The sequence below is a fragment of the Octopus sinensis genome, linkage group LG18 (genome assembly GCF_006345805.1).
Source record: "Octopus sinensis linkage group LG18, ASM634580v1, whole genome shotgun sequence".
Lineage (NCBI taxonomy): Eukaryota > Metazoa > Mollusca > Cephalopoda > Octopoda > Octopodidae > Octopus > Octopus sinensis.
In genome coordinates, this window is record NC_043014.1 from 5,562,932 (window position 1) to 5,575,431 (window position 12,500).

The window sequence follows — 12,500 nt, forward strand, 5'->3', positions numbered from 1 at the left end:
CTTAAATATGTACGTCTGCCGCTTTCGTGTGCATACATAAATGAACATGTATGAATGTATCGCTTCATGTGTATATTCGAATGTGCGTACACACACACACACACACACACACACACACACACACACACACACACACACACACAAACACAGACATACACGCACACATATATGTTCGTGTATTTATTTCTGGATGTATTTTTTCTTCTCTAGATTCTGCTCAGAGATGCGTCCATGATGATGCACCATATATACATACATACATACACATATACATCCATACATCCATCCATGCATCCATCCATACATACATACATACATACATACATACATACATACATACGTAAGTACATACATACACCCATACAGACACACAGACACACACAGACACACATACTGACATACAGACACACACAGAGACGCACAGAAATATAGATACATACACTATGGTCTGTTTCTTCGGATGACGTTTTCGTGCTTAATTGCCGAAGAATTCCTGGGATGATTTGTTTCCAGAACTCCCTCCGTCAAATTAATGAACAGGTCCAGAAATGTGCTATACGATCAGTTGTCGATATATTTGCAGTGCAATGTAAATAGTTTTGCTCAAGAACGTACAACCCTCTGTTCGTGAGTTTAAAACCTGAAGCACTAAACCACGTTGAAATATTTTAGCGTATATAAATATATGCATCTATCCCTATAAGGCAGACTTACATAAACGAGCAAACACGCATTCACATGCGGAAAGATACACACAAACGCATATATATCGGCTTGTTGGACCGCGGAATTCCGGACAGATCTCTTTCCGTGATAATAAATATCTTTTCCATTGAAAGAAAAATAAAAGTCTCCAAAACCGTGTATCTCTCACTATACGTCAACATACACGAAGAACGTGGCAAATACGTTTGGAAAAACGGTTGTTCCAGTTTGTAAATCTACAAGTAGAAGGGTAGATATCCCAGTATTCATTGATTTCGCTTTCTGTGTCGAATTGGCACCTGAAGCTCATCAGCAAGTCTTACTACGTAAACTATTTTAAAAAATGTATTTAACTTTCCGTGCTCGTTTGTTCAGCTGAATGCAACGTCACATCCGAACGAACATTAGCGAGCAAGTATAAATTCAAAATTCAAATAAGTTATCATTATCTTTAAAAAATAATGATAAAATGGCCAACGAACATAATCCAAATATGAAAAATATATATGAAATGTCAGGGTAGAGGAAGTAACTATTTGCATGAAAGAAGAATGAAATTCCAAAACCACGTATCTCTCAATATATGTAAACACGCACGAAGAATGGTGCAAATACACTCAGAATTTTCAACGTATGTTTGTTCGACATTGTTGATTTCGGAAGTCGGGGGCCTTCAACTGAATAAAGATACACAGAAAGGTAAATATATTTTTAAAAGTAGGTTACGTAGAAAGCGAAATGAATCGATGCTGGGATATCTACCCACCTGTTTGTAGATTTACAAACTGGAAGATTAGGTTTTCTAAATGCATTTGCAACATTCTCCGTGCGTGTTTTCGTTCGTTAGGCTTAATTAACTCTCATTGTGATGGGTTTGCTTTTGCCGTATAAAAGCATGAAATAAAGGAGTACCCGATGCACAGAGGAGACAAGAAAGCGGTAAGCCACCAAGATGTAACACAACGATGAAAATTTGGTGGAATTAACCATGAAGTTGTCTCCCACATCTTCAAAAGAAGCTGTCCAAAAGTGCCATTATTGTATTGCTTAGCTTCAAATTCTAAACATTGATGAATTTTCTGAAAATCTATTTCTATGATGTTATTTCTATTTTTTTACAGAACCGTTTCCTTTCCAAGAAATCTCTGGATGACAAAGCTGTTCACACGCCAAGTAAGAACTAATTTTATATCGTGCAAGATAAAAACGTAAAAGAAATGTCCGTGGACGGATTAAATATTATAAAATATTCTGTTTGAATCTCTTTTAGCTAAATTCATTGAAATGTGTCTCCTCACCTACTGGCTTCTAATTTTTTGCGGGTTCCATTCGTTTTTCATTACTTACCCTATCTGCTCAACGAAATACACAACTTTAAATTGCATGCGTAAATTAATTTGAAAATGTAACCCTCCTATGCTATGATATTAACTATGTTTATATGAGTTTATATTCAGGACCACGTCAATAAATGAAAGCAATTTTGTGTACATGTAAGACTATAATTCGGAAAAAATTATGTAAGAAATATTTTCATTTCAGATCAAATGTTAGTGTAAGCAATAAGAAATTGTTGGGTTTACCCTATGTTGTAGTAACAAAAATAATCAATAAAACCATCCACATATTGTTGTTGCTCAGTAATTCTGCGAGTCTGGTGGTTGTAGAGAAACCAGGCACCTGTCTTTGAGTGCCATTCCAGAGAGAAGCAATTGTTATTAAGATTACCTGTTAGGTTGACAAGCGTAACCAATCTGAACCGATGGGTACTATCTGCCTATCTCTTTTCTGGCCTATCCCCAGATCCCTCGCCGGCCGATCCAGTTTGAAGAATTCGTCTTGTGATTCTTTCCAGTGAGATTGAAATCGTATGTCCGTAGTACCGGAGCTGTCATCTCTCAATGCAGAGAATCAGAATTTCGAACTGGAGACATTTGCTGATCTCTGATTTACCATCGCAGTCGAATAACGTTGTTCAAGAGATCCCTTGCAATTCGCATAATTTCGGTCGTAGTATTTCAGTCACGAAATTGTAATTTCAACACCAATAGTTAATGTCTTTTACCTTCGTGTTCCGTAGTGTTTCTGGTTTAGTGTTCTGTACACTTGCAGGTCCTATACTTAAGAATATTATAGAAATATTTTTAAAGGCAACACTTCTTTCATTATAATTAATGATATTCACCTTTCTAATTTAAAAAATGATATTATACAAAATAGCTTTTAAATACAGATATTTTAAAGACAAATGTTAAATTCTCTTTGCACCTAAAATTAAAAATCAATTAATAGCAGCATATCTGTCACAAATAAATACATTTCTAGAGAATTTTAATTTTGAAATAATGTTATATTCTAATTAAATCATTAACAATTAATTGTTGCAATGCGTGAAATTTATATTTTAATACGATTTTTTTATGTTTATGTTCTAATGCATAAAAACATATAAAAATATGTAATCGCAAAAATATATTATATAAATGTTTAATATTTTTAGACGTTTTTTTTCCAACGCATTTGTCTCATTGAACGATTTCATTTCTCTTCAAATAATACATTTCTTCTCTCTAAAACGAATCAATAGATTGAATTCTTATCAAAAAACTTATTACCATTAACCTTTCGTTACTTAAAGCCACATAGCTGATTTTGTAGCAAATATTTTTTGACAAAGCTTTCACCATGAGATTCGTTTCATAGAACTCTTTAACCAGCAAAGCGGAGAAAGAAGCGGCTTGCAGCGGCTACCCAAAATCCATTGAAGCGCTAACTAGAATAAAGTGATCAATGAAATCAGATGATGCATTTCATAACACTAAATATCTTAGAATGACAAAAATATTGTCATTTATTTACAATGATTTCACGTATTTTGATCTAGTATTTTATTTAATACGCCAAACTTGAATTAATTTATCTCAAAACATTTAGCTCAAGACTCGATCATCATTGCTAAAGAACCGCATTGAATTCGGCTGAGAAGTGAATTAGTGATGAATCATGCAAATCTTTACCATTAACTAAAAGTATACATTCACCCCCAGGCGTGTGGGACTATATCTCGGGATCAGCTTTACGTTCAGAGGAGAAAGAATTTTCAAACCCTTCGTTTGTTTGTTTGTGTCTTTCTTTCATTCTCTCTTTTTTTCTTTCTTTGCTTCATTCTTTCTTTCTTTCTTTCTTTCTTTCTTTCTTTCTTTCTTTCTTTCTTTTTCTTTCTTTCTTTCTTTCTTTCTGTCTTTCTTTCTTTCTTTCTTTCTCTCTTTCTTTCTTTCTTTCTTTCATTTTTTACTCATTAAATCCTCAGTCCTAGAAAACCTTCGTTCGTACGTTCGTTTGTTCGTTCCTTTCTACCTCCAACGCCTTTTCCTTCCTTCCGTCCTTCATCCCTCCTTTCATTCCTTCCTTCTTTCCTTCCTTCCTCCTTTTCTTCCTTTCTATCTATCTCTCTTTTTGTCTTTCTTTCTTTTGTTCTACCTTTCTTTCTTTCTTTCCTTCTGTCTTTCTATTTGTCTTTTTTCTTACTTCCTTCCACCACTCCTTCCTTCCTTCCTTCCTTCTTTCTTTCTTTCTTTCCTTCCTTCCTTCCTTATTTCCTTCCATCCTTTCTTCTTTCTTTCCTTCCTTTCTTCCTTCCTTCCTTTCTCCCTCCTTCCCACTCTTCCTTCCTTCCGTCCGGCTAGATCTTTCTTTCTTCCTTCCTTCCTTCCTTCCTATCTTCTAATCATTGTCTCCCTAATTCATTAATTCCCAGCCAAGAAATTCTCTCCCACATGGTTCACCAATTATTTTCTTTTAAACTACATTGTTACCTTCGCAATTTCGCAGGACCCGTTCCTGGATCCCTGTATACCCGGTGGGGTAGAACAAAATGTACACGTAATTCAAGTCTGGTATACGATGGTTAGTATATTCTGTTTCTAATCTCTCACTCTATTTCTTTCTCTCTCTCTCTTTCTCTCTTCTTCTCTCACTTTCCCTCCTTCTTTCTGATCTACACAAACGTTTGTCCTATTATAGTATATCACGTTTTAAACGGCGATTATAGATTCTCTTGAGATTACACAAAACTACTTTCTCCGTTGAATTTATTTGGTCATAGCCGAAGTATAAATGCCGTCAAGAATGATCACACGAACAGGATATCATCGAAATTAGCCCCATGAACCAAACCACAGAATATAGTTACCTAAGGACTGTATGCATTCACTACGCACTATTCCACCACTTAATCACGCTAGTGCCTCATGGTAAGGCAATTCTGAGCTTTCCGCTCAGAAGACACTATTTTCCACTTCTTCCCCATCAACTTTTCTTTCTTTAAACGTGAGTTGCTTTGCTTTAAAATACGATGGAACAGATTTTACCTGTCTATAACCGAACTCTTAACGGTTTCCTTAAAGTTTTCCCCATTCAGCCTAAAATGAACCTTACAATCCTTTCTCCACTCACTTTCCTTAAGACGTAAAATAACCCCAGTGATGCAGCAATTTAACCCAACGTGACCATAACGCGTATCTTCACGTGACCTGTTCTCGACTAGCCGAGAGTTTTAGCTACTCTGTGCAGGATGTTCTGTTAAATAACTTTTAACTACCCATCGACTGTCAATACTCTGCACCTCAACGTGTTCTTCTATTTTATATTGGCTAAAAATTCCTTGCATCGTTCTTTAATTTTATCTCCGTTAAAACTTGAACAAAATCGTCTTTTCCATTTTAGAGGAAATGCGTGACGTAACGGCCTTCCCTTCGCACTCTTTTGACATCTGCACACAACCATCTACAGCCATGTATCTAGACATATTCATAAATATTACCTACACAAACACGTTGGCGTACACCTACAACATATATACATATAAATCATAGACACGTACAGTTCTTAACTCATACACAAACATTCATTGAGCAACACAGCTTACACTCGCATCGATACTAGTTTGTATACACAAAACCTACACACGTAAACATAGTGAATGTTCAAACATATAGACACACGCACACGCGCACACACAGGGACACAAAGTCACACAAACACACACACATAAACTCAATCACACACGCACACATACACACACACAGTCGTATGTGTGTCTTTTTATAATCGCCAATTTAAAATTGAAAGTTCCTTTTCAAGGATTTCTTTTAATCCGCGTTTTTCTTATTTCACTTTACTTAATATTTTATTTATTTGATATGTTCTTACCAATTCTAGGTGTGGTTGGTGGAACAGCGCATAACGCAACAGGCGGCGGAAGTAATCTCTTGTGTCTACCTAACGACCCCATTTGGGCCAATTACACTGGCGTTTTTGTAGGTGGTGGGAGTCACATATATGGCAGTGAATATCAAACATCAAATTCCTATTTGAAAGAACACTTTTCTTTTGCTAACGCTGAATCACTTTCTGATCACAACGTTCCGTGCGCTGTCTGTTATGATGTTACCAGCCAGGACACAGTGTTACCCTGGTTGGACAGCTGAGTATTCAGGATATTTGATGTCCAGTTATCACGGACATAAGGGTAGACATGAATATGTGTGTGTGGACTATGCACCAGAAGCTGATCCAGCAGGTTACAGAAACGAAAATGTAGCTTTATTATATTTTGCGAAGGGAGTTTGTGGTTTATTGCCATGTCCACCGTATGTCTATGGTCGCGAATTAACCTGCGTTGTGTGCAGTAAATATTGAAGGGAATATAGTTGAATTTGCTTCTCTATGAAAACTTATGTTAACCAATTACAAGACATAATATAATATCATAAAACAATATAGACATTTTAAATTCTGTTTGATAATATTTTATCGAAGTTATATAAAACTTTAGAATACTCTGCGCTACTAGTTAACAGAAAAATATTATAATGGGGAGAAAATCGGCACCAGAGAATGTGAGAATTATGCTTATAGAACATTGCAAAGCGGAGTGAATAATTCTAGATAAACATTGTATAAGGATCAGTTCATAAAACTAAAATGTGGAAATAAAATTGTATTTCGTTTAACTGTATTTTGTGTTCTGTCTTAAATATCAATAAACCCCATTTGAAGTAATATCATAGAAATATATGATGGTTCCATCATTTTTGAGAGGAATGTAAGTAGTAATCCTCTCACCACCTATTTGGTTTTCACCTGTACCTATACAACCTCGTGGCCCCGCCACAAGATTAGTTGACATCCTCATAACCGGAACACGTAACCCTCACACCTTGCACCATTTCCTAAACACTGATGCACAACAATCAGGAATGGAATCACCTGGGAGTATCGAATACGAATAATTCTCTCACTGAAAAGCAGAAAAATGGTAAATTGGAGCAAAGATTTGCTTTACAACACTTACCACATATATAGACAGCAAAAGGACGTAGAAACATAATGAGGCTAAGCAAAGTTACTCTGTGTAAACTGTGTGATATGTTGAGACTGTTACACCACATCCAATAAGAAACATCACTATGTGTTAGTGTAGAATATTCCTTAGATTAAAGAGAAGAAGATGGATATTTGGGAGACACAACGTCTTTCATGCAAGTAAGTGAGTGCCATAAGCTTGCTATTAAGAAAATGCATGTATTTAGACATTTATAATAGGAATCAACTTTAAATGTATACATGTGTGTGTGCTTAACCCAATGAACCTTTTGCAAAATTCAGACTGAGAATCGTAGCTACGTTCGAGTGGCACAGAGTGCGTTCTGTATCAATAAATATTTCTGCGATATGATATTTTAGATGAGCTCAACCGTCTATTTATTTGTTTAATACTATTATACACTCGACGTATTTACTCCCGTCCTAACATGGACAAATGGCATGCATCTAATCAAATCTTAAGTTTCCCTGCTGGAATGTACACACATGTTCAGACTCGCCCGGCTCCACACACTCTGACAACCGTATTGCTTTTATAGCGAAGTAACTGTTTCGATGTAACATTAAGATAGTTGTACTCTCAGAATCGAGGGTCCTGATGACGGCCAGTTAAAAGATATTTGGATACACTTTATAACATGCCGGCTGGAAATATCATCATTGGGTGAGACAAGCTGACACTGAATCAGCTTCACTGACTGACAGGTGGCGGTCGTTTAGAGAATGCGCGGGTTAAAACTACGCTCCTTCACTAGTCAGTTAAGGTGAGACTGTTTCACGTGACAACTTGCTGGGGTTGCCTGCTGGAGCCTTGCGGCAGGTATTTAAAGGGAAGGATTTGACAAGTCAGTCAGTCATCGGCTGACACTCGCTGACGATACATCGAAGAGGCCAGGGAACAGAGGAAAAGAGAAGAAAGAAGACATGCACCCAATACCAGAGCTGAAGACACCTCCGAAAAGGGGGCCACGCCACGTCAAAACGGTAGAGGAGTAGGGGCCGAAAGCGGACGTGGTTCCTCCGGATGATGCCTTGAGCTGACTGGATACTATAAAGGAGCTGTTGTGGTAGCAGACCACGAAACACGGTTGTAATTCCTACAGTGGTAGGCAAATGTACCAAGTTAATGTTTATTTCCCTGATAAACGAAATTTTTGCAGCATTTGGCAGAGCTTCGTCATAGATTCTTTGGAGTTACTCGGACACTGGGTTTGCAGATTGAAACCTTTTGTGACAATGGTTATTCTTTATGCACCAACACTAGTCAGTGCACGGGAGATGGGCTGCTCCTGCTATAGCTGTATCATGAGTGATGACTAATATTTGGTTCAACTGAAAGTATAAATAGAAGCATCCACGTTGAAGTCATAAGAACATTCTTGATTATGTAATTGTCAACAGAAAAGACCTATCGGATGTAAAGCTGTCCGATTCATGCAGGGCGATGAATTTTGGACAGATGACAGGTTATTTTCTCCGTTGATTACACTGGCGATCACTGTCCCCCAAAGGCTGAGGTGTGAAGCACGAAGGCATCTTGGTGGGTGGATGCTTCTAAATGAAACTTTCATGCAGCACTTAGACATTACAAAGTAGTAGCGAAAGCAGTAAATTCTACACAGAAATCAAGGATAAACAAAGAAAATATAGAAAAGTACAAATCCAAGACAAAACAAACATAAACAAACTACATTTATTAGCTACGTTTCACATACAAACTCATTCTACTGCTCGACATTTTCAATTTATTGAGCTAACAACCAGAACTTTAGAACAGAATCTTGACTGCTAACTGGCAGATTCTATATGTAGATAAGTGTTGAATGATTAGAAAAATGAATATTTATAGCTAAATTTGATATCTGCTGACTGCATGCACAGACAGAGAACGTAATTATTCAGTCATTGACCTACATAGAAACAACTCCTGGCTTTTCTGCCACTCGACACATGAAATCTGAGAATATTACTTTGGATCTGTCAGTAGATATGTTCACTGAACCGCGCCAGCCTTCAGTTTCCGTCTTCCAAATTCACTCACAAGGCGTTGGTCGGCCCCAGGCAATAGAAGAAGATACTTGCCCAAGGTGCAATGGAGAGGGACTGAACTCGGAATCAGATGGTTGGGAAGCAAGTTTCATGTCAATTTATTACGGCTGTGTCCAACGACTACTTTAATTGATTAATGAAAATATTACACCATTATAAAGAAGCCGTTTCTGCCAGATGAATTCATGAACATTAAAATCGTGAATTCTTCTGACGAAAACGATTTCTTTACAGTGATGTAATGTGTTCATTACTCCAATAAGGAGTCGTAAGAAACGGCCGTAATGGATTGACACCTGTACTTCTCCTGTTACTCATTTACATTTTATTCACTTGTCCTGGAATCTGCTATTCGTAAACATTATGGACCGCATTTATATATAATGTACATGTCTGAAAAGCTCAAGACCAGATTTTTTCATTCAGCTGAGTTTAATTGTCTACATACACTGCAAGAATATCATTCGGCCGGTTCTCAGTAGTGTTGAGTGTATATATTATTCCTACCTAACGACGTGTCTCAATTTAAGTACCAAATTCAGCAGAATTTTATTTATATTTTATATACATATGTGCATACTACGTACATGCGTACACAGACACACACATACATAGATACATAAATACATACATACATAATTGCATATGTATGTATAAATATATATGTATTATATTTATATATATAAGCACACGCACACACACATAATTGTAGATCTCTCTCTATCTCCATATATATATATATATTTCAATAGCACCATCCATTGACGATTTTTCGATTATTCCGATGATATCAAGTAAACAAATTGCCATTTTCAGGTGATATTTAACAAATAACCACATTGGTATGGAGCGAATTTTAATTAACCCGCTTGATGACTGTTTCAGAACCACAAAGCGAATTTGCTAAAAGGAAAGTTGAATTGAAGAGGATATGAGTTAGATTGGGAAAGCAGAAATCAGAAACTACAGAAGGTAGACAGATCACCATCCTGATTATTTATGGGACCAGAGTGGACCGTAGTAAACATTCTACAATAAGAAAAGAAAGGAGAAGAGAGAAAAAAAAGGAACTGAACGAAATCGTGGATATACAATTTACATTGGATAGGGTACTTAGGTGTGTATATGTCCGAATATAGGCAACAGCATGTGTTTACACACACACACGCATATATATATGTATAAATATATATACACACACATACATACATACAAACATACATATGTATACATATATACATATATATATATATATATATATATATATACATATATATATATATATACACATATATATATATATATACATATATATATATATATATACATATATATATAAATACACATACATATATATATATTTATACACATACAGATATATATATACATATATATATATACATATATATATATATATATATATATATAAATATATATAATTATATACACACACGTACACACACACACACACACACACACACACACACACATATATATATATATATATATACATATATATATATATATATGTATATGTTTAAATGTCAGTTTCCAGCTCGTCCTAGCTTGCGAAATTTATGTCCCCCAAATGATTCTGTAAACAACGAAACAAATGGTAGTCTGAAGGATGAAGGTCGGGAGAATAAGGTGGATGAGGAATTTTTTCCCCAACCAACCTCTTCGATCTTCTGTGGTGTGATGTTTGCATAAGAAGAAAAGACCCCCTTTACCAAGCTTTCTGCTTACGACGTTTAACATTTCGATAGAAGATCCATTTTTCGTCACCAGTCACAAGTCTATCCAAAAAGGGTGAACTGGATTCACCAGAATGGAGACAAGAGCAGATGACAACTGGGGATTTGCTGTTGCTTTCGGACAATTTATGAGGCACCCATATTCCAAGTTGTTGTAGATGACGAGGACCAGTTTTCTGGCTTGAACTAAGCTTTATTGCCAATTCTTCAACTGATAATGCAGGAATTTCTCCAGGTAAGGCCTCATGGGACTTATCATTAAAATCATAAAGCTTTACCTGCCTAAAATGGTCTTTGGATACTTCCACGTTAGAAAGGGTTTTAACCAAAGAAATTTTAATTCTATTCTGTAAAATAATATTTGATTAGTTAATACACATATGCATAAAAATTTAGTTTAATTCCATGAGACATTCTAAAATATTATTACAATTCATTCAATTTTAAAAACAGAAAATTCGGACAGAACTTATGGGATGACCTGATACACACTCACACACACACACAGACACACACAGATACACACAGACACACAGACATACACAGACACAGACACACACACACACAGACACACACACACACACATACACAGACACTGATACACACACACATGCACACACACTCACACCTATATATATGTACATAAGCTGCATCCGGGAGTGGGAAAACATGATACGAATGTTCCTGGGATTTGAGGGATGCGGAAGCACTTCTTACCCACTGGTGTTCCCAGATCTAACCTGACCCTGGGTAGTAGCACATGTAAGGGTCCCAGCTAGGATCCTAGTCTAGGAAAAGAAATCCTTGATATAAAACCACTGTAGCGCTGGACCTGGCGTGCAGACCTTGATTATATCTGATGTACCCGGTAGCACGCTGCATCCACCCTAACCAGATCTAGTACATCCCCAATCCCTATTGTGCCACTGTTGAGGACAGGTGGCTACGTGCGGGAGCGCTGTAATCTCTGGATCTGGTCCACCCGAAATAAAATCATCTTTCAGTCAGTGTCGCTCGCTACAGATTAGTCATTCGGGTACAAGTCAATACCGACGACGACTCATATACAGTGAGGCCCCCACCCGGCTGTTTTCGGCGTCCTGCATGTTGGAATAGCTACTTTCTAACGAATTCTGGAATTATATGATACTATACGAACACACACACATAAACACACACACTTAAACAACACGCATACACAGACACACACTCACACACACACACACACACACACGCGAACGCGCTAGCACACACACATTCATACACACACACGTTAGCACACACACAAACACACACAGAGGCGCCCGCGCGCGCAAGCACACAGACACACACACGCACAGAAGACATTTTGACTATCATAAATTTATCGTCAGCAGAAATATTCTAAGATTCAGTGTAAATAAAATGGAATAATCTTTAACATCAGGTTTGTTATGAAGTAACCAATAAAAACACTAGACTGCATTAAATGAAGCTTTGCAGTTGCAGTCTGTACAGATGTTGAACGGACAATGTAGTCCCCTACATGAATATTACAGCAGTTTCGGGAAAATAAAGAAGTAAACATTAAGAAATAAATAAATAAGTATTCTCCAACAAATAGGC

General features: G+C 36.7%; 1 protein-coding gene across 1 annotated transcript in view; it reads left to right on the forward strand.

Annotated features, from left to right (window-relative positions):
• The window catches only part of LOC115221573, a 26,786-nt gene that overhangs the window by 6,497 nt on the left and 7,789 nt on the right, over positions 1 to 12,500 (forward strand). Inside the window, exons 2-4 of the mRNA XM_036510933.1 lie at positions 1,827 to 1,878; positions 4,537 to 4,611; positions 5,926 to 6,128. Coding sequence (XP_036366826.1) covers positions 1,827 to 1,878; positions 4,537 to 4,611; positions 5,926 to 6,128 — 330 coding nt within the window. The remainder of the gene's footprint in view (positions 1 to 1,826; positions 1,879 to 4,536; positions 4,612 to 5,925; positions 6,129 to 12,500) is intronic.